General features: G+C 40.9%; 1 protein-coding gene, 1 long non-coding RNA gene and 1 pseudogene across 2 annotated transcripts; 1 reads left to right on the top strand and 2 right to left on the bottom strand.

The window, feature by feature from the left end:
• Positions 1 to 3,779: 3,779 nt before the first annotated feature.
• Positions 3,780 to 4,818, bottom strand: LOC104874458 (serine/arginine-rich splicing factor 10-like). Its single transcript, XM_033757462.1, is given in 2 exon segments — positions 3,780 to 4,479; positions 4,481 to 4,818. Coding segments are annotated over 2 exon segments (780 nt in total). The 5' UTR covers positions 4,762 to 4,818; the 3' UTR covers positions 3,780 to 3,980.
• A 4,428-nt stretch (positions 4,819 to 9,246) lies between these two features.
• On the bottom strand, positions 9,247 to 10,672 carry LOC104874467 (annotated as a pseudogene).
• A 1,132-nt stretch (positions 10,673 to 11,804) lies between these two features.
• On the top strand, positions 11,805 to 23,367 carry LOC104874456. Its single transcript, XR_783732.2, has 3 exons — positions 11,805 to 11,964; positions 22,526 to 22,653; positions 23,297 to 23,367. It is a non-coding gene; the product is annotated as an uncharacterized LOC104874456 (long non-coding RNA).
• The last annotated feature ends 137 nt before the right edge of the window (positions 23,368 to 23,504 follow it).

The raw sequence follows: 23,504 nt of genomic DNA, 5'->3' as shown, positions 1-23,504 counted from the left end.
CACTCCCCTTGCCTTTGGACCTTTTCTCCCTATCTCACAGTATCTGTTATACATTTGATCCTCATTTACATTTCCAGTTTCTCATACCAGAGAAACTGTTCGGTTTTTACAACGTGTGTCCTACTTCTTTCACTCAAGAGTATGGCCTCCAAGTGCATCCATTTACTTATAAATGTCTTTAGTTTCTCATTCTTTATGGCTAAATAGTACTCTATTTTATGTATTAAAAAATGACACATCTTCTTTATCCAGTCACCAGTTGATGGGCAATTGGGCTGCTTCTAAGTTTTAGCTATTACAAACTGTGCCGCTATAAACATGGGTGAGCATACATCACTGTGGTGTGATTTTTAAAATTCTTTTGGCAAGATACCCAGCAGGGGAATAGCTGAGCCAAATGGGACCTCCAACCCTCGTCTTTTTGAAGAATCTCCATACTGATTTATACAGTGGTTGTACCGCCTACACTCCTACCAACAGTGGAAAAGGGTTCCTTTCCCCACCGCAACCCCAGAAATCCTATTCGTTTTTTTTTGTTTGTTTGTTTTTTGAGACAGGGTCTCACTATGTAGTGACGCTGACCTGGAACTCACTATGTAGCTCAGGCTGGTCTCGAACTCACAGCCTCAGCCTCCCGAGTGCTGGGATTACAGGCATGCGCCACCACACCGGTTTAGAAATCCCATTCTTTCTGACAGCATATATGAACTATAAGGCATTATGCTAAGTGAGGCAAGCCAATCACAGAAAGGTAAACGTGATTTCATGGATATGGGGAACTCAGAAGCGGAGAGTGAAGTGGTAGATCTCAGGGTTGGTGAAAAACACCCCCGTCTAACTAGACTAAAATTTTTCATTCATGTTTTTCTCCCAAATGATTGTGTTTTATAGGCTCTCTAATCCTGAAACTTTGACTCCATACCTGGCACTCACTGGTCTCTTCTGGTCTCAGAACATGATTCAAGATTCCTTCCTGAACCACACTGGAATAAAATAACACCCTTGTCTACTCTCTCTACCTCCTTACCTTGAGGTGTATCTCTTACTTGCCTCTTCCAGCTTTGTGCTCTGCGGTTATGCTTATCATGACTTTCTCTCCCCGGAGGGCAGGGACATTTTTACTGCCTTATCCCCAGCACCAGAAACAACACCCATGTAACGTAGATACAGGAAACAGGTTGAACGGATGGCTAGGAGCCTTTAGGGCAAGAAGAGACTTCTCCTTTTTGTCAGACATATTAGCTTCCTGGAAATTTTTCAGGAACTGGTGAAGAGCAAGAGCACGGAGCTGAGCTGGAGGCTGTGTGGGGCCCGTGCCCACCTCCAGGAGTGAGCAGCTCCGTCCTCTGTCCGAGTAGGTGACGTCCCGACCTCTCCTCGGCCCCTTCCCTCGCCCACTCTTCCCTACTCTTTCTGGGCCTTTCCTCCTCCAACACCAAGGCTCCAGCTTTGTTGCCAGCAGGCCCGAGGCTGGCTTTTTCAACACAGCCTTCCTTAGACCTTGCTGCTCCTGAGTTACCCTCCCTCCTTCTTCCGTTTTCTCAAGACTCAAATGTTAGGATCATGCCGATGATGATTTCCATCTCTCTTCCAAATAAAGGAATCCTGTGTATTTTTCAAAAGAGAGGGAACCAAGAGATAGAGGAATGGAGGAGGGAGAGGAGGGCAAGGGGATGAAAACAGCATGTTTGACGTGCACGGACTGACTCCCTGTGATGAACGTCATCACTCTGCAAACGTAAAATAAAAATTTAAAGTAATTCCATGTGTTAAATTTTGAACAAAAAGTATGGCAGGCTGGGGATGTAGCTCAGAGGCACAGCTCCTGCCTGGCAAGTGTGAGGCCCGGAGTTTGATTCCCGGTACCAAACAAACCACACACATACATGTGCGCGCATGTACATGCACACACACACACACACACACACACACACACGCACACACACACAAAGTAGGCCTCTACTCCAGCGATGGCAAACCTTTTAGAGACCACGTGCCCAAACTGCAACCCAAAACTCATTTACTGCAAAGTGCAGCGCTGCCGTTAAACCTGAATGCTGAGATTCTGGTTCAGAAAACACAATTCATACATTAACATCTTTCGTCTAAAAAGAAAAACAACATCATGGGTGCCATAGGTTTTGCCGCCATTGTTCTCATAGTTCCAAGGTCACCTCCTGATAACTTATCATTTGTCCCCTGGTTTTAATATACTCTCAAGCATGTAGTAGGTTTTAGTATTTGGATGTGATTTGGGGATTTGTGTTGCCTTATTAATCTCTCGATTCCTGTGCTGTTTCTGTTTTTTTCCTTCATTTTGTTTTTATTATAGCATGTTTGCTTAATTTACAGCAAGCAGAAAATAAGCTGGGTCTTGTTTCGATCCAAACATTTGTTTTAAAGTATGTTTTAAAGGTTGTACACAATATTTGTTAAAAAGAACATATAAAAATATTTTTTTAGAAGCTTCTATAAGAAAGAAAATACAAAGTTTAACCCCACAACTTTCCTCTTTGCTAGAACTGCAACTACTGCTACAGTTTTAAATAGACTTTTGTTGTTTAAACTATACATCCAGGAAAATCTAAAAAAAAATTAAAGAAGTGTGCATATAAATGATTGCATAGCAGAACATGAACATTAACTGCAAACAGTAAAGAAATGAAAGTTAGAAATACTATCAAATATACAAATCAATCCTTTAAACACATTCCACAAACAGTATGTAAGAACCATTTTTTTATCTTTACAGGCAAGGCCTACATTTCTAAAACTAAAATTGAAAAAAAAAATTATCTAAAAGGAATCATTTCCCTACAATATTTCTTTCTTATGTCTGCAAGCAAGCATTCTGAGATTTTAGAAGATGCTAGCTTTTATTGTTAAATGAGACTGGACATTTCAAGTCATTCTTTATTGCCTCCAATCTTTCAGAGATACTAGAAATTATAAATAATTGAGGTATTAATTCCTCATTTTTAGTCAGGTACTACAATGATAATCAAAAACTTCAAAAGATAATCCTGTTTTCCAAAATTATTTAAAATTTCATGGCACCACAGAATCACCCAGGATGGGAGTGTTGTATTTCAACTTGCCTCACAGTAAATAAACTGAAATGTGACCAGCAAGCCTCCCTCATAAACAAGCAGTCAAATTTTGATACAAATGCACATGCTCAGTGCTGTAAGCATCAAAATTCAGTTCCTTTACCCTATACATACACACAAATAAAACTTACACTGAAACAATTTACTTCAAACAGCAGTAAAAAAACTAAGCAACACTGGTCAACACTGCTCCTTACATTTTAGAGTAACTACTAAGAACATACTTTCCTCCTTAAAATTATTTCTGCCATCATTGACCTGCTCAAATTTAAAGGGGAGCTTTTTGATGTGTTTATGTTCCAAATATTCATAGCAACAGAAAACATGCATCACTGCCCAAGACAGTGGGGTTAACTTTTCCACACCGCATCATAAATGAGCCGTTATCTGGGCCTACCCACCTTGAAAGACATAAAGGTCCACCCTGAACCTAAATGTTTCTGAGCAGTCAGTGTTGTACTGTGGCTACAACTTCACTTTTGTATCATTCTATCTTATTAGCAAACTATATTTCTAGGTTAACAGTTCTACCAAATATGGATATGAAAGTTTATTTTTAATAAGACAGTGTTGCAAATTATGGTCAACCAACATCTTTTCACCAAATACTTCAAGCATAAAAATGAGACTCTTTACAAAAATATACAGAGACACCACATAATGGTAGCTGCCCATAACATTAAACAAACTGGACTCTTAAGAGTGTCTTCTCAACAGCATATCATTTTAATTATAACCATTGCCTGGAACAGGGAAAACTAACAAGTGTTTTTTACGCATCATTGCAACATTGTAATCCTGATAATTTAAGTATACCAACCTATGAGTAAATGAATGATACATGCCTAAAAATTATCATGGTTTATACTATCAGTGGCCACTGGACTTAGGACTAGTCCAAGACTTTGATCTAGATTTTGACCTAGACCTAGACTGTGATCTTGACTGAGATTTGGATCTAGGTGGTTCTTTTTTCCTTGATTCCTTTTCATATCTTGAGCCAGACTTATAATGTGTTTTGGAATCTGTTTTAGAGGTGCCTCTAGTTTTGGTGTGAGATGCAGACCTAGAACATGATTTAGCCTTCATTTCTTTCTTGGGCTGGGACTTGGACCGTGATCTTGAATTGGATTTAGATCTTGAAAAAGATCGATTTCGGTGTTTGAATCTATCATTGTCGGAATGGCTTCTCCTACGTCGTGGTCTTCCCGTTGGTCTATTTCTAGCACTATAAGATCTTCTATAGTTGTAATCAAAAGACTGACTTCTTGATCTCCTCCTTTCATGACTCCGGCTCCTAGAACACCTATATCTGTCATAATCATCATAACGTGAAGAACTGTACACATTTCTTCCTTCCTTGGCTTTGATTTGGTGTCTTCCAATCCCCCTGTGCAAACTGTATTTCAATCTGACGTCCACAAATCCATTTTCTGTCCAAATTATGTAAAGCATCTTCAGCGTCATGAACATCCTCAAATTGAACGTAAGCAAATCCTCTTGGACGACGAGTGTAGAAATTGAGTGGAACATACACATCAACTATAGGACCATAGCGGCCAAATTCACGCCGTAAATCTTCAGACCTAGTGTCGTCGGCCACATTCCTGACGAACAGAGACGTGTTTGGGGGGCGTAGGTAGCGGGACATGACAGCGGCGTCGGTACCAGTCTGGAGCACTAACGGGCTCAGCAAACCGTCCCCGAATACAGAGGCGGCACCTCAGACACACAGAGGGCTCCGCTACAGCAACCACCTCCTCTCGCGAGACTTGTGTTACTGTTTTTATTATAAATTTCTAATGACTTATTATCTAACGCCAGGGAATTCAAGCCTCTCTACCTGCTTCCTCCGTAGCCTCTAACACCTACCTCTCACCTATCAATCCCAGTTCAAAAATTTCTTAACTATTTTCAGATATTTATTTTTCCAGCTGAGCTCTAGATTACTTTTTTCCCCAAGTTTTCTCTTCCTTCACAAAATAAAAGAATTGATTGAAATCGTACTGTGATGATAAGGGCATTTAGAAAGTATTATTTTGTTGTTTTTTTAAAGTCAGGAGGAGGAAAGCAGAGGCCATGGCAGTTAGACACAAGAAAATGGAGAAAGACCCGGCTTGGTGAGCTCTCCTCTCTCGTGACTTGTCACTTCTCAAGGTGACAAAGGCAGGTTTGTCAGGAAAGCAGACGTGCAGAATTTCTGATGGAGAGAGAGAGGACACAGCAGAGCCCCACCTGGACGAGGACCAGAAGCCCTTTGGTAGCCTGAGAGGCCCAGTGTGGCACACCCTGCAGCAGCGTTGGGAGTGGGCCCTGCTTTCCCGTTCTGGAGGGGGAGCTGTCCTTGAGGAGCAATGAGGCTGGAAGAGCCCCGGGAGAGCGGCAGGAGGAAGGGTTGTCCCTGCTAGGAGTCTTTCTGCGGCCTAAACTCTGAAGCTGCGCTTCTTTTGGGAGCCAAGAAAAAGTTACAATTTGGGTCAGCACAGCTTGGAGACCTTTGCAAGCCAAGGCACAGCCTCTCAGTTCAGAGCCCCACCCACACCCTCTCAAACACACTACGATGTCCCGACGTTCTACATCTCATGAAATGTTTGTATAATTTTGCTTTAGAAAAGATCTGGCGATGAGTAAACTTTTGATCTTTTGTTACCTTTCTTCATAATCACGTTTACTTGTGATTTCTTGCAAAATGAGAATAATCTGTTAGAATTTTTTTTTTTTTTGGACCGGGAATCGAACTCGGGACCTTGCCCTTTAGAGGCAGGGGGCGGAACCACTGAGCTAAATCCCCGGCCCCTGAGAATACTATGATTTGCGATTTTTTTTAAATGCAAAAATATTTATGAATATTAAATTTAATGACAGATGAGCTTGGCATATGATATTTGGTAGAATGTTTAATTAGACATTTATTGATTTCACATCTGTAGCTTTATTTTTAGTTGACAGCAAATACCCTCCCCCCCAAGGTCTGTCTGAAGCATTTTTGTAGACAGCATTGTTCCCGCTCATTGGCCCTGGTCCCTGTTTCTATGGCGCCTAATGGAGAAAACAGCTTGCTCACAGACCTGACGTCCATCCATCCGGCTGCTTCCTGGAACTCTCAGGAAAACACTGCCGGTCCTTTCATTAGAATTCAGTGCGTGGTCCATCCAGAGAAGACCGGTTCGAGAGAAAGAAGCAGCTCTCAGCCTTTTTGGGCCTCGGACTTCTTTATTCAGTCTAATGAAGCCTATTCTGATTCCTTCTCAGAATAACGTTGCAAATGCACAAAGTAAAAACAGAGGAAAGCAACCGTATTGCAGGATTGTTGACAAAAAGAGCACATTTTTGATATAGTAATAGACATTTCATTATTATTATAGTCACTGAATGACTGTAATTTCAAAGTAGCAATGAGTATAAGTAACATTTTTGAGATAACAGTACTCAGTGGTGACTTCATGAGAAATTTTTTGTTATTCCTATTGATGACAAGATCTCAGGTACTTATACTAATGTTATGGCTTGCTGCCCATTTTCTTCTTCTTTTTAAATTTTTATTAGTATATGGTAGTGATCCATAATAGCTACATTCATTCTGGAGAATTAATACATCCATCAAATCATGATCCTTTTTCCTCTTCCCACCTTCCCCTCTCTTCTCTTCCCTATTTCCTACCATCACTCTTAATTTTTAAACACTGCATCGCTCCCATCTCTCTCTCATTTTGCTCTTTAAATTATTTTCAATTCAGATTTCTCATATAAGTGAAACCATGTGATTTTTAACCTTTTTTTTCCTTCTTATTGAGTTTATTGGTACATTTTAGGTATACAGTACAATTCCATTCATCATTGGGATCTCGTACCTTTGCATGACAAGTCTTGGTTCTCATGTTTTCCCCTTGTCCTTGCCCTCCCTTCACCCCCTCCTCCCTCGATATTTAACCTTCTGTGTCTGATTTCACAACGTTAGTCTCAAGACAAATGACTCAACTCAATCCTTCTTTGTGGCTGAGTAGCTCTCCATTGTGTATATACCATATTTCTTTCATTCATCTGTCCATGGGGGTTTAAGCTGTTTCCAAAGTTTAGTCATTGTGAACTGCACTTATCAACATAGGTACTCATATACTCCTGTAGTGCGATGTCTTTAACTCTTTCTGGGAGAGGCCCAGGATATAGAGCTGGGAGAAATGGAATTTCCGTTTTTAGTTTTTTGGGGAATCGCTACACTGATTTTCACAGTGGTTGGATTAATTTATATTCCTGCCAACAATGTAGGTCTCTCCCCTGCACCTTCTCACAAGAATCAGTTGTGTTTTGAGTCCTGGAGGACAGTCGTTCTTATGGGGTAAGATTGAATCTCAGTATTGTTTTGATTTGCATTTCCCTACTGGCCAAAGATGCTGAACTTTTTTTTATGTACTTAGCCACTTGTACTTCTTTTGAGAAATGTCTCTTTATTTCAGTTTCATTTTTGACTGGGCCTTTTGGTGTTGGTGGTTGAATTTTTAAAAAATTCTTTATATAGTCCAGATATTAGTCCTTTATTTATTTATTTATATTTGGTGTTTTTGAGACAGGGTCTCACTATGTAGTTGAGACTGACCTGGAACTCACTATGTAGCCCAGGCTGGTCTTGAACTCACAACTATCCTCCTGCCTCAGCCTCCCGAGTGCTGAAGCTTTTTCTTTTAAAGTATACTATAGTTTCCATTATAAAGATCTTTCACCTTCTTGGTTACCTTGGTTTTAGCTTTTTAAAATTTTTTAGAGCTCTCACAAATAAGATTGTTTCCTCATCTCTTTCTCTGTAGATTCATTATTAGTGGAAAGAAACACTATTACTGTTTGTGTGGTGATTTCGCAACCTGCAACTTTGTTGAATTTGCTTATTGTTACTAACAGTCTTCTGGTGAAGTTTTTTTTTTTTGCGATTTTCTATGTAAAACATTGTATCATCTGCAAATAAAGATAGTTTAATTTCTTTTCCTATTTCTATTCCTTTTCTTTCACTTGACTAATTGCTTTGGCTAAAATTTCTTTCTTTTCTTTTCTTTTTTATTTTTGGTACTGGGAATTGAACTTGGGACCTTGGCTAAACTTTCAAGTACTATATTGAACAGGAGTGGTGAGAGTGGACATCCTTGTTATGTTCCTGATTTTAGAGACAATGCTTTCAGGTTTTCCTCATTTAGTATGATGTTGTGTGTGGATTTGCTATAATGATAAAGGCCATTTAGATAAGGCCTTTATACCTATTTTCCTCAAGTATTTTTGGTCCCAGGGATCAAACTCGCACTTGCAAGGCAGGCAGTGCGGCATCACTGAGCTAAATTCCTGGCCCTCTTACTTCTATTTATATAGGATGAAGCTGACTTGATCATGATATATATATGATTTTTTTTTTTTTTGACAGGGGATCGAACTTGGGCCCTTGCACTTGTGAGGCAGCAGCGGAATCACTGAGCTAAATCCCTGGCCCTGTGTATGATCTTTTAAATGCATTCTATGTGCTTGTTTCTGCAGCACATATATTAAATGCATTCTATTTTCAAGTATCTTTTTTTTGGTGGGGGTACTGGGGATTGAACTCAGGACCTTACGCTTGAGAGGCAGGTGGCAGAACCACTGTGCTAAACCCCAGGCCCTATTTTCAAATATCTTTTTCTTTTTTAAATCTCTTTTGTAACTTTAACTGAAGCATTGCTATTCATTTTTAACTTTTTTAAAGGCACCAAATTTTAAAATCTAACTCAATTTTTTAAAAAATCCATCAAGAACTTCTCTCTGAAACAGAACAATGATGCTTATTCCTCCAAAGGTCCAAATTTAAACTCTACCAAAATAAAAACAAAATAGAACAAAAAACCCACACAGAAATAAAAAGTAACAAAAATTACATTCTAGGGGGTCAGTGCATTTAGCAGTATTTGCTGTTGTCTAATTGTCCTTCAACTGACTTTCAAAATAATAACACCCTAGCTCATCAAAATATACATTTTCCATTTGCTTTTTTAAATTAAAAAAATAATTAAAAAAGAAAACTTTAAAGAAGTCACAATCAGTTGCCTGATTCATCTTGATGGCATGTATAGCATACGGCGATCAGGAAGGCTCTCTGCAGCGCACTTCATTGTGATATTTATCTTCAGGGTTTAGCTTTATTCCAAACAGTGTAATATACCCACAGTTCCAAGTATGAAGGGACACAGACGATCTCCTTCGAGAATTCCACAGGACAATAAAGGCGCCCAAGCTGTTCTTCATAGAGTGACAGGGCTTTTGTCAAATTGACACAGTTCCCCTGTGTAAAATACTTCTTGTCCCATTTCAATACTTTCATTGAGAGGTCAAGAATCAGTCTCAGAAACTCCCATGTGGGATCTTCTTCTGGAGACGTGGAGATTGGAACAGCTGTCAAACCATTAATCACATCATCAAACTGTCTCCCTTCTTCGGTGTACCTCTTCAGTACTGGAGCACAGGCTCCTGTTAGAACCTGATAGCAGTCTCCTTTAAGATTGTCTAAGCTGTTGCTACATGTTCTGCATATGTCTTTCTTATGTGCGCCAACCACCATTCGGTCAGTCTCTGCCACGGTGACCATCTTTGGTTTCAGTTTGTTTCATCTCCACCTCCCAGAAATCAGTGCGTCTTTGCCAGTGTAATCTTCTTTGCCAGTGCCCGTGATGGCCTGGGTATGTGCCGAAGTAACATCCCACTAAGGGTGAGAGTATTTCCAAACTGCTCCGAGTGTAGAACTTTAATGTTCTGGTGAGGTGAATCTTCACCATCTATTATTTCGTCTGTGTCACACTCACCCAGGCACCCATCAGCAGTGGGCCAGGATCTGTCGATGGCCCCTCCTCGAACCATGGTCGGTAAACACTTCACCCGTCCAATACTGGCCTGACTCAATTCTTTCATCCTGTCTTCCGCTTTGTTCAAAAGTTTGTCAATTTCTTCTTTGCCCTGGATGTCACTGTCATAACTCTGAAGGTCCAACAATACCAATCTGCTGTTGTTGGATGAAACACTGTAAATATGTTAGATTCATCTGTGGAATGCTGTTGCTCAACCCTGGTATTTCTTTGTTGAGTTTTACCTTGGTTCACCTATCTGTGACCCCCCCCCACTATGACTGTATTGATGTGTATCTGTCCTTTTACCCCGAAAGGTTTTTGTTTCTGAAATTGGGTACACCAACGTTCAGCAAATATATATTTATAATTGTTGTCTCTTCCTGTTGAATCATTCCCTTTACCAATATGTAGTGACCTTCTGGGCCTCTTTTAATAAGTTTGGGCTTTAAGTCCACTTTGAAACTGGGAGAGCTACTTCTGTGTGCTTTTGGGCTTCAGTGCAGGGAGTATTGTTTTCTGTCCTTTCACTTTCGGTCTGTTTCTCTGTGGATAAAATGTCTCTTTAAGGCAACACATAGTTGATTTTTGTTTTTTGATCTGATCTTCCAGTCTTTGTCTTTTTTTTTTTTTTACAATAGAATTGGGGAGTCATTTAAATATTCATAAGGAATAAATCCACAGAACAAGATAGGCTGTGTACAGTAGCGGCATCTTATGAAACATGCCAGTAATCTGTACCTGGCAAGCATAAAGAGAACCGCGGAGTCAGATGACTTTACAACGAAGAGAGTACATAGATCACTAACAAATTAGGGGACAGAAAAAGATCACATTTTCTACATTGAAAAAAAATTACTGATCTCACAAATGTCTTTGAAGACAAAGAAAAATGAAAAGTCCTTTCAAGGCTGAGAAATAAGATATTTGAAAGGGAGCCCTAAGTATAAAGAGTTTTACTTCACAAGACTGATTCCCTTGGCTTCTGTTTCATATATCAATAATCTCCACATTTTTACTATAAAAAATCCTACTTCTTCATTAAGTACCATGGCAGCATCATCTACAATACTCCGAGGTGAACTATGAACCTTACCCTTTGAATAAAGAAAAATCAACTGATGTAGCTTCTTCATCTATGTATTCTAGGATTTTCTCATTAATCCATGGTCTGATTTATCCTCCCATCAGTACAGAATCCACAGAAGACCAATGCAGAGGATAAACAAATTGCTCATGTTTGGCTGTGAGATTTGCTCAGTGAGCGTCTTTCTATATTTGTGCTTTTCTTCAGTGTTCTCAGTGTCTTTGGCAGCCTTTTTATCATCTTCACCATGACCCAATCAAACCACTTTCCTCTTTTGTGGCACACCATCACTACCTTCATCCTCCAATCTGTTACACACACCATCTACAGGTAGCTGCTTCCTTTTCACAGAATCAGGCTGACCAGGACTATTAGAAGCACCCAGTTTAAGACTTCGTCCTATTTTTGGCCTATGTTCCTTGGGTTGTGTTGATCTGCAGAGGACTGTAACATTGATCATGCCCAAAGCAGGCTGTGAAGAGGGAGCCCCACAGTTGGCTCGTTTATAAAAGTGAGTTTGGCTGAAGTCTCTGTGCCCAGGTCAGAGTAACTTACACCCAAATTCCATCTCCAAAACTAAAACCTTCAGACTGAAGGACAGACAATGTTCTAATTACGATCATATATTTTGTCTAGTCTGTTCCTAATTTGCAAATGCTTTGTCTCGTCCTTTATGAGCCTTGTTTACATTAATTTCTACAGAAACCACATGTTGCCTTTATCCCGAATGATTGCCAATAAAAGTCAGTGCCTGGGACTGTCCGGTGCCTTTGTCGGTTGCACCGGCATTGGTCGTCCTGGCACCCCGCTTTCTCTCTCAGTTCTGTCTCTTAGTGTGTCTTTTTCTCAGGCCTGTGTCGCACACTGGGCAGGTGGGACTGGAACCTGATGACAGGAGAACGCCTCTAACATTGATCTGGTGAGTTTTCATAAGGAATAAATCCCCACAGGGAGGCTCATTTCCGGGAGTGTTGGGTGTTGCATTGCCACTGGCAGAGGAAACAGATGGGGCGGTTGATGGATCTCAGAGTGGGTTTCAGACAAGGCTTTTGCTTGGGCTCCTCTTCTTCCACAGGTTCTTGTTGTTGGTTTTTTTTTCCCCTCTTCTTGCTCCTCCTTGTCCTCCTCCTCTTCCCTTTTGTCCTACACATCCTCCTCCTCCTCTTCCTCTTCTCTTTCTCCTTCCAGTTTGTGTCTTTTTAGAGAGTTAAGACCATGTGCACTGAGCTTTGTTACTGACAGCTCTTTACTGATATCTGCCACTGTATTAATTTTTCAGTGCCAATGCCTTTTTACTTTCCCTGTCTAACTACTCACCCAGTCATGCATTTTCTCTTTTCCTCGGGGTCTTTGGCAATGTGAGCCTTGCTGTCTCTGTTTAGAAATCTCTCAAATATTTTCTACAATGCTGGTTTGGTGGTCATATGTTTCTTTAAATTCTCTTTGTCATGATGCGCTATATTTCTCTGTCAATTTTGAAAGATAAATTTGCAAAACGCAGTCGTCTGGGTTGGCAATTATTTGTTTTTAGGACGTGAAAAACTTCTAAGTTCTCCTGGCCTTTAATTTTGTGTTGTGAAATCAGTTACTCTGACGTGCTTGCTTTTATGGATTACTCGATGCTAATGGCTTTTAGTACTCTTTGTTCAGTATTTCTGAGGTTTTAACTATGCTGTCTCATGGAGAGGTTCTTTTCTGGTCATGTCTTCTTGGGATTCTAAATACCCTGTTTACAGGGTTTCCATTTCAATCTCTAGATTTGCAAAGTTCTTTGCGATGATTTCAGGGGATACATTTTTTCTTAAATACATCTTTGGTTTTCTTATCCAGCCACTCAAGAGGCTGAAGCAGGAGGACCTGCTGCAGAAAAAGAGAGGTGTGTGTGGGGGGGAGAAGGAATACAATAGAGAAATGAAAAAAGATTTAAAAATAAATCAAAGGAGAAAAATTGAAAAAGATGCTCAAGAGGAAAAGAAAGCTAAAAAAGAAACAATGCAGACAAAAGAGAGGAAAAGTAATTTTTGATATTATTTTTATACCCATAAAAAAGCAAAGAGGAAGAAAAGATTGAGGGGATATTTGGGGGCAGAGGGAAAGAAGTAAAGGAAAGAATTTATAAGTAGAAAGTAACACAGTCTAGGCCGGGGATTTAGCTCAGCGGTTCGGTGGCCTGCCTTGCAAGCGCAAAGACCCGAGTTCTATCCCCGGTAACAACAACAACAAAAAAAAAAAAAGAAAGTAACACAGTCTTAGTGGATTTATAAAGAGGCAGAAATCCTATGAGAAGACCTAAGCAAGCAGCCTGCTCTAGTGTCTCTTCTAGTGTCTCTTCTTCGCCCCAGATCCCACCCGTCACAGCCCCTGCCAGCCGGTGCAGTCCCAAACTCAGTCACTCTGTCCCTGCCCTCTGAGGGATTCTTTCTGCCTGGGCTTCCCTTGGGGTCCTGATCGGAGGCGTAGTCTCTGTGACCATCTTGCTCCCTGGGCTCCATGTCCCAGGGCAGGAGAGTTAGGACAGCTGGGCACTGGGTGTTGGCCGCTCGGCTGGGTGCGGATCAGCAGCCCGGCAGCCACTGCTGCAGTTTCTTCCCTCCAGGGGATTTGAACTTTTCCCTGGATGGCGTGTTCGCTGGATCTGGGCTGTAAGCAATGCCAGGGACGGCAAGTGGCTTCTCCTTCTAGGTGCCTTCCCCTGGTTGGGTTTTTGCCCACCACGTCTGAGAACCTGCAGACCAGCGCCGCCGCCTCTCCTCTACAGAGTGGGTTTTAGTTCTTTCTGGCCTGCGTGGGTGAAGTCCAGGGGTGGATTTACTTCTTCGCTTTCTTAAAATTCCATAGAAGGTTATTAAATTGTAGCATTTGTGGCTTTCAGCATTTCCCTGTGGATGTCACATATGTGCAAGTTGCAATAGGCGTTAGCAGAGCCACAGGGCTCCAGAGGGGAGAGACCTTGTTGGCAATGTTTTCACAAGGAAGAAAAATGCTAGATTTACTTCCCATTAATAAAAATTAACAGGAGGAATGAGAAATACAAATGAAGACAACACTGAGACTCCATCCCACTCTGGGGGAAAAAAAATGGCCATCATCAAGAAAAAAATGACAAGTGCGGGTGAGGCTGTAGGGAAAAAGAAACCCTTTCCGGGTGGGGGGTTTGGTTCAGTGGTTCTGCTGCCCGCCTTGCAAGCAAAAGGACCCAAGTTCGATCCGTGGTAAAAAAAGAAAAAAAGAAAAAGAAACCTTTCCACATTGTAGGTGGGAGTGTAAATTCATACAACCACCACGGAAAGCAGTATGGAAATTCCTAAAACTAGACATGCCATTCAACCTAGTTATTCCCTTTTCGTATTCTTCCAGAAGAATTAAAGACATCGTATTAAAGAGGCTTTCCTCCAGTGTACATTTTCGGTCCCTTTGTTAAAGATCAGACAGCTGAACGTGCCTGGGGTTTGTTTCTGCATCCTCTTTTCTGTTCTGTTTGACCAACATGTCTGTCTTTGTGCCAATATCATGTGACTTTGTTTTTGATCTCTGTAGGTTTGTAGTATAACTTGAAATCCAGGATTGTTATAGCTCCTGTTTTGTTCTTATGGCCCAAGATTGCTTTTGCTATTTTGGGTCTCTTCTGATACTATATGAGTTTTATGAATTTTTTCTAGTTCTGTGAGGAATACTGTTGGTATTTCAGTTGGGATTGCATTAAATCTATATATCAGTTTTGGTAGTATGGCCCTTTTGACAATAGTGCTTCTGACTATCCAAGAACAGGGAGTATCGCTCCCTTTTCTTTGTTTTTTTATTTGGTACTGGGAGTCGAACTCAGGACCTAGTGCTTGCAAGACAGGTGGCAATCTTTCCCTTTTCTACTGTCCTTTTTAATGTCCTTTTTTCAGCGTACTATAGTTTTCATTCTAGAGGTCTTGCACTTCCTTTGTTAGGTTAATTCCTAGGTAATACTTCTTGAAGCTACTGTGGTGTTTTCCTAGTTTCTTTCTGTTCATTGTTGGTGTACCGGAATGCTACTGATTTTTTTTCTTTTTATTGAGTTTATTGGTACAATCTAGGTATACAATACAGTTACATTCATCATTGGGATCCTGTACCTTTACATAATAGGTCTTCTCATTTTTCCCCTTGTCCCTGCCCTCCCTTCACCCCCTCTTCCCCTCCCCATTTACAAACACTTTATTTCCATTTTTTCAGTTTCTCATATTTTTTTCCTCTCCCTTATTACCTTTCCCCCACCCTTCCCACTTTCCTTAGACCTTTAGCCCTTTACTTCCTATTTCACATTATTAATTATCTCATTAGGATCCTGTGTACTATTAGTTTTTCACACCAGAGAAACTATTTGGTTTTTCAGGTAAAGAAATCTCTGTATGAACATTAAAAATAGGGAATCATAAAATAAAACTAAAAAGGAAAGTAAAGGAGAAAAGACAATGATGTAACATTAAAATAATCCTTAATTCTGGTGATGAAAATGGTCCCTTAACATATTTAAATTGCTTCTTGCTCTTGTAGCCTTATTCTTTTGCTACTGATTTTTATGTTGATTGTGTATCCTGCTACTTTTTAAAGTCAGTTTATTAATTTGAGGAGTCTTTTGGATGAATAATTTTGGTTTACTACTAAAGGATCATATCATCTATAGGGATAGTTTGACTTATTTTCCTAAATGTATCCTTTTTATTTTTCTCTGGCCCAACTGTTGTGGCTAAATTTCAAGTAGAATAATGAACAGGAGTGGTGATGGTGACATTTTTGTCTTTCTCCAGGTTTTGGAAAAATGCTTTCAGGTTTTCTCCATGTAATATATTGACAATAGGTTTGTCATAAACAGCTTTTATCAGATGAGGTAAAGTCCTTCTGTGCCCATTTTCTCTCCCTCTCTCTCTCACCCCCACCCTCTCTTTCTGAACAGGTGATTGAATTCAGGACCTCACGCTTGCCAGGCAGGAAATGCCACTGAGCTAAATCCTCAGCCTTATGCCCATTTTCCTCAGAGTTTTAAATCATGAATGGATGTTGGATTTCTAGTATAATGAAAGCAAATCAAGTCATCTGCTATGTAGGACTTGATTTTTGAAGTATGCAGGTTATCTTTGGCTCCTGGCACCTGGATTTGAAATGTCTAATGCCGATGACACGATTCCCTACATCGCTCATAATTGCAGTTGTGATTTCCATGATTGTTTATTATCTTTTTTCTTTTCCTGCTCTTTTCTCTCAGATCAAGACAGAGTCTGTACTTTCTGCCTGTTTTGACAGAAAAAAACAATCACCTAATCAACTGTGTCAGGGTGTGATGGCTTTCTTACGTCCTGGGCTCCATGGAAACGCTGGCACGTGGCTGAAATTAGGACACTTAAACTTGGAATCAAGTGTTTTTCTTTCCCTCATATTCTTACTAAAACCTGTGATGATTCGTACCTTGCATACGCCACGCTCACCGCCCCCCCGCTCTGCCCCCTCAGAGCAAAGTCAACAACTTGAGGGCCCAGCACCCACAGTAGCACCTGTCCATGGGGACGTTTTCAGGGCTGGCACAGCTGAGTTTTGTGGTGGATTCTAGACCTCCCACAGTGCACCCTCAGAGACATCGGCTTCTGTTCACCGTCATGGCAGGGATCTGAAAATCAAGGGCTCGCGGTATGATCACCACAACCCACTTTCCTACCCCCAGGTAGGGTGCAGGTCAGAGTGGTGGGGGCGCCTACCTCTCTCAGTCCATCAGGAGCCTTGGTGACCCAGGAAACCTTGTCAAAACTGTGCTCTCTGTAGGCTTCGCCACTTGGACTGCCCCAAAAGCCTGGCTTCTCTTTTAAATGAACTTCCTGGACGCCGAGATAAACTACAAGCAGCTGTTTCCTTGCTTGACCACTCGCACATACCTTTCTTGTCATTCTGATGACACTGAGTCCTTGCAGTTGTGCGTTCCAAAGTTAAATTTTAGAAAAGTTGTGTCTGCAGCTGTGAACTAGACAGTTTCCTAAATACTTATCCACTTTCCTAATGAGGTTGGCAGAGGTATGAAAAAAGGGATTTATCTGTGAAGGTATGATTACATGTGCCAATATGTGGAAGATCTGCACAACCAGGGAACCTAGGTTTTCTAAAAGGAAAATGAGTGCTATTACAAAATCCCACATGGGTAAAGAATCCGTTCAGATGGATTTGAATGTAACAGAACGTGAAAAATTCATTGATATAGTTAAAGAAACTGCGGCTTGAGTTTGGGTGTAGTATTTAAGTAGAATGGTCATATTATTTTCAAGACTATTAAAATACTCCTCCATTTTCAGCTACCTTTCTCTTTGAAGCCACATTTTCTTCATATACTTTAATTATGGCAATATGTTGCAATTGATCAAATGCAGAAGCACCTGTCTTCGATTAAGCCAGACATTGAGATTTGTAAAAGGGTAAAACAATGCAGTTTTTTTGTACTAGTATCAAACTCGGAAACTTGCTCTTGTGAGGCACAATATATATTTTTTTTTTTGAGGCAGAATTTTACCATGTAGCCCAGGCTGGCCTTGAACTTTTGGCAATCCTCCTGTCTCAGCCTTCCAGGTGCTGGGATTATAGGTGTGTGTCACCATACCCAGAAGACAATGCAATTCTTATTATTTTCAAACATACTCTTTACTTTTTATGAACATATTTTATTTATGGTAATATATAATGGGTTTATAATTGCTATTTTAAATTTTTATTAGCACTTGCTTACAGTACATAATAATTACATTCATTGTGGGGAACTGGTACATGTATGTAATACATCTCACTTCCTTCCCCCTTCTTCTATACCCCCCTTTTTATAGCACTTTTTGCCAACATCAGATTCATTGATTTATTTTCATAAGTCCTTATCAAGTTAATTATCATAAACACAGATCAACAGCCAGATTAACAAGCCAAAAACCATATAAAACACATAAGAGAGGGCCGAGGGTTTAACTTGGTGGTACTGCACCTGCCTCCCAAGTGGCAAGGTCCTGAGTTCGATCCCTGGTAGGGGGTGGTGGGAAAAACCACATAAGACATATAATTGCTACTTTTAATGAATAATAAATATCTAAATTGTTTTAATTTCTAATAAGGTCAGTATTGATTATAGACTGATACTAACACTTAACTCAAAAAATTAACTCAAGTTACAATGTCTTTAGGGTACTTAGTTATTTTTCAGAATGAAAAGTGTTCTCAAGACAGGGCAGTCTGGGAACTGCTGCTCTCAGCTGTGACAACAGCAGAGGAATGGAAATATGACAGGAAGGGACAGTCACCACAGACCGTGTAGGAGGGGTGGTCTGCTCACTTGGATTGCAGAGAACCGAACCGCACATTCAGCCTGCTCTTTAAGTTTTGGTGAAAGTGGTCCAGGCCGAGTGTCACTGTGAGTGGAGAAGTAGAGCTGAGAGAGCAGGAGCAAGACTGCTTCTCTCAAATTTCCTTTGCTTCCATCCAGCACATTTTCTCCGCGTGGATATAGCTTCGGCTTTAACAATGCCACGTTAGGTATCCATTGTAGAAGAGTGAAGTTCATTTCCCCTGGCAACAGCCTAGAATTGTCCTATGCGTGTGACTGTGTTGTCTTTGTTTCTGCCCTGCAGATAATGTTGTTTACACATACATTGGAATGTGCTTGTCGTCCCAGTAGGTCTAGGTGACTGTCCTCAGAAGGCACACGCTGTAAAACAAAACAAACGTCAGCAGCAGGAGAAAAGACGCAAGATGCTGGGTAGTGCTGGGTGTATACAATGTGCTGCCTGCTAGCTGGCAAACTTGATCTATTTTTGTTTGTTTGTTTTTTGAGACAGGGTCTCATTATGAAGTTCAGGCTGGCCTTGAGCTCATTAGGTAGCCCCGTCTGGCCTCCAACTTGTGGTGATCCTCCTGCCTCAGCCTCTTAAGTGCTGGGTTAACTGAATCTTGGTGTTTGCCTCTAAGGAGCCTATGACTGCATCACCTTAGTTGACCCAAGTACCCACCTATCTTCTGGACTTACATGTTTTTGTTCAAATATCGATGAATAGCTTCCGTCAATTAAAATTGTTTTTGTCAGACTTTACTTTCAGAGCATTTCAAGGTTTGTGACAAAATAGAGCGAAAAGTACAGAGATTTCCTATAACTCCCCTGTACCCACAGGTGTACAGCCTCCCCTGTTGGCATCCCCCACAGACTGGTCCATTTGTTCCAGCTGAGGAACCTACCTAGATACAGCGTTATCACCCAGAGTTCATGGTTCACATTAGGTTCATTTCGGTGTCGTACATTGTTCAGGTTCTGACGAGTGTGTGTTCACTCTGCAGGGCAGAGAAGAGTTCCCTATCCTGAGAGTTCTCTCCAGCACCCCTAAACCTGGCCAACCTCGGGCCTTTCCATTGTCCGTCATAGTTTTGCCTTCTGGAGAATGTTGGACTCACACAGGGTATAACCCTGTACAGATTGGCTTCTTTCAGTTAGTAAAATGTTTTTAATCATTTCTTCATGGTTTTTTGTGGCTTTGTAGCTCGTCTGCTTCAGCACTAAATCATCTGAGGTCTGGAGGATCCACAATGTATTTGCCTTCTCTCACTGAAGAGTAAGTCGCTCCCTTCTAAGTCGCAGCAGTTGTGAAGCAAGCTGGTAAACACTTTAGTGCAGGTATTTTGTGTGGCTGAAAGTTTCCCCCTCCCTTAGGTAAATATTAAGGGGAAGGTGGCTGCATTGTATGGTAAAGGTCTGTTTGCTTTGTAAGAACCTGTCTTCCAAAATGACTCTAACATTTCCGCATGCCCATGGGCGCTGAAGGAGGGTTCCTGTTGCTTCACATTCTAACCAGTTTTTATGTTTTGTTTTGTTTTGAGACAGGGTCTTGATAGGCTGTTATGTAGCCCAGGCTAGCCTTGAATGGTGATCCACCTGCCTCAACCTCCTGAGTGAGTGACCATATACTGGCTTAAGTGTTAAGAGCTTTTAAAGAGTGTTTTTTGTCTTTTTTTTTTTCAGATTTCTTTTTGGGTTTGTTTTTTTTTGTACCAGGGATCGAACTCAGGCCCTTGTGCTTGCGAGGCTGGCAGTGGAAACACTGAGCCAAATCCCCGGCCCAAAAGAGTATTTTTAAACAAAATGTTGATCAGCCTTGCTAATTTTAGATAAATTCCACTTGGCCATGGTGCATAATTCTTTTTATGCATAGTTGGATTTGATTTGGTAATATTTTGTTAAGGATTTTTGCATTTATGTTTTGAGAGATACTGGTTTATAGTATTTTTTAATAATGCTTTTATTTGCTTGGGGTACTGTTGGCCTCATATAACAAATTAGGAAGCATTCCCTCTGCTTCTATCTTCTGAAAGGGATGATATAGAATTGGTATAATTTTTTCCTTAAATGTTCAGTAGAGCTGGTCAGTGAACTCATCGGAACCAGGTGGTGATTCTTATCTTTATTCCTTTATAGTGAAGGTGTTTTCCCCTATGCAGTATCTTCTTTCAGGATCATTTCTTTATCTTTTCTTTTTTGGGGCTTGAAATAGATGAACCTGGGTGTAGATTTTTGACATTTACTCTGCTTGGTATTCTCTAATCTAAACTTCCTAGATCTTTGATTTTGTTTTTACATATAGTTTTGGAGAAATTTTTAGACACTGCTTCAAATATTTCTTTTCTTATTTTTCTTTGCTTCTAGTATTTCCATGATGTGTAAGTTACGCTTTTTGTATTTGTCCCACAATCTTTGAATATTCTGCTCTAGTTTCTTTTCTTGTTTTGGAGGGAGGTTTCTACTGAGATATTCTCAAGCTCAGAGCCTCTCCTTAGCTGTGTCCAGTTTACTAATAAGACCATCAAAGGCATTCTTCGCTTCTGTCACAGTATTTTTCATCACTAGCATTTCTTTTTGGTTCCTTCTTAGAATTTCTACCTATCTGCTTGCATCACCCACCTATCCTTGCATTATGTTTATTTTATCCGAGTACCATAAAAATCATAGTTGTTTCACTTATTCATTTAGTGGTACTGGGTTCAAACCCAGGGCTTCATGCATGCTAAACGTGGACTTTGCTGCTGAGGTTCATTCTCATAAACCTGTTTTAAATTCCTGGTTTGATAATTCCAATATCCCCATCCTATCCAAATCTGATTCTGACATCAGCTCTGTTTCTTCATACTGTTTTCTTGATTTTAGGGTACCTTGTAATTTTTTGGGGGTAGCTGGATATAAGTGTACGGGGTCAGAGGTGTGTGGTGGTGGTAAGGTGGGAGGGGAGGCGCAGCATTTATCGCCCCATGCTTATTCATCACTCCTTCGGTGACCTGTACCTCTGGGCTGTGAAGTCCATATGTGCTTCTCACTCTTCACACTCTGTCCCCTGGGTGAGCCAGGATGGTAGTGTGACAGGAGATAGTATTTCCGCTGCTCTGTGAGGGAGGCTAGAGCCTGCTGGAGGGGCGCTTTTCCTTCCTTCAGGCCAGTTACGTTCTCTAGCAGTTTAGACTCTGGTGAAGTAGTTTTTCCTGAAGGCGGACCTTGTTAAGAGGAACATGAACTCTGGTGTTTTCAGAATGATTTTCTCCTCCCCTGCAGGAATCACGAGAGGATTTTCACTATGGGAACCTGATAGAGCGGATGGAGGCAAAACTCACAAAAATGCGCCTCCTGCTGGGATGCTGCCTGGTTCCCTTGGAGATTGCATCATTCAGACTTGCCCACACCCACCCTCCAGCAATCTGGCAGTTATGTTACAGATTTCCCAAGCCCTGTGCTGGTTCCTTGCCAGTGGTTTCTGCTCTCTTGTGATTCTGTGTTGACCTGTGGGCCTCTCCAAATTTAGGGGCAAGAGCTTGTCCTATAATACATTTCTCTTATGGATCTAAGAAGAGCAGGTGATTTTTTCAGTTTGTTCAGTTTTTCACTTATTAAAACAGACTGCTGACTTCTTAAACACTGGATGGGAAACTTGAAGCTTCATGAGTAACTTTTTAAAAGATTACCTTATTGTTGGGCACACTCAATCCCACCCCCAAGAAGCACTCTTTGTTGATTTTGGACTTAAGTCTGATTCAGCCCAAAGAAATCCTCAAGTGGTGATGTGTACATATAGGAAGCCCATAACAATACATTGCAACAAAGCCTTGTGTTACTTCCCAGTGAGAAGTGCAAGTTCTTTCTGGACAAAAACACACAGGACAACAATATGTGATCTTACTGACTGTTGACTTTCATATCCGGCAGAGATAAGGGAGGCTATGAAGACAATTCACAGATAGACAGTGTTTTTCAAAAGTTCATTCTCATTTCTTTCAGCAAATATTTGCCAAACACTTTCCACATGCCACCAACTGGAATCCCAAATTTCAATGTGCTGGGTTGCTACTTACTAGAGAGAGGCAGATGTGTAAAAAAACAAATGCAAAACTGGGTAATGAATGCCATACATAAATGCAATCAAAACAAGGAGTGATGAATCCCTTCTTCCACATGTTTGCAGGCCTCAAGTACAGTGACGGTGACCAGAAACAGGATTTGAAGGAGTCAAACCCCTGTAACCGTCCCATAGACATCCAGCCATGAACTTTTGAGCGGCCGTCAGTATCACTATTTCTATCACAGAATCAGGTGATGCTTCTGCTAGAACTGTCCCCGCTTGGAGTAAATGCATAAGAGCAGGTGCCCACCGAGCTGGATTGCGCTTGTCAAAGGTTATGAGCCACCTGCTGATCCCTTTCTAGCAGTAGGCAGAAGGTCAAACTGCAGTGAGTTTTCACCCCACTGTTCTTTTGTGGGATGGCGCCCAGCAGAAGAGCTCCCTGTATAAAATCAGTCCAGGAAACTGTAGTGTGGGAATCTTACCCAGGGACAGAGCTTCTCACTGTCCCCTATCCTTCTATCAAATGTAATTTGATATATTTATCAAGTTATAAATATATTTTATGATATTTATAAGCACCAAAGATGTGAGTGCTCTGTGGTTATCCTGACTGTAAGAGATAACATGTTTGCCTTCAGCCTGCGGTATGGTGGGCAGTTAAGCCAGTTGCTTTAGGGGACAATGACGGGTAGTGTGACCCGCAGCTACCTCTTAAACACATCATCTTGAAGAGTTTGGAAAATAAGAGAGGAGTAAAAAATAAGTAACTGTGATGGTTAATTTTATATATCAACTTGACTAAGTTATTGTACCCAGATATCTGTCAGACACTGGTCTAATGTTATCATGAAGGTGTTTTGTAGAAGATGAGACTTGTGCTTAATTTTGTAGACTTTGAATAAAACAGATCATCTCTGTAACATGGATGAGCCTCACGCAATCAGCTGAAAGCCTGAAGAGAAAAAGGACAGAAGACCGGAGAAGAAGAAGTATTTCAGCGGTGTTCGTGCTCAGGCTGTACCTTCAACTCCTATCTGGGTCTCCAGCTTTCTGGCCAACCCCTGCCAAGTTCCATAATCACATGAGCCAAGTGCTTAAA

This window comes from Fukomys damarensis, unplaced genomic scaffold (assembly GCF_012274545.1).
Source record: "Fukomys damarensis isolate Sample0158 unplaced genomic scaffold, DMR_v1.0_HiC HiC_scaffold_30, whole genome shotgun sequence".
NCBI classification, from domain to species: Eukaryota; Metazoa; Chordata; class Mammalia; order Rodentia; family Bathyergidae; genus Fukomys; species Fukomys damarensis.
Note: the sequence above shows the minus strand (reverse complement) of the source record. Positions and strands in the feature narration are given on the sequence as shown.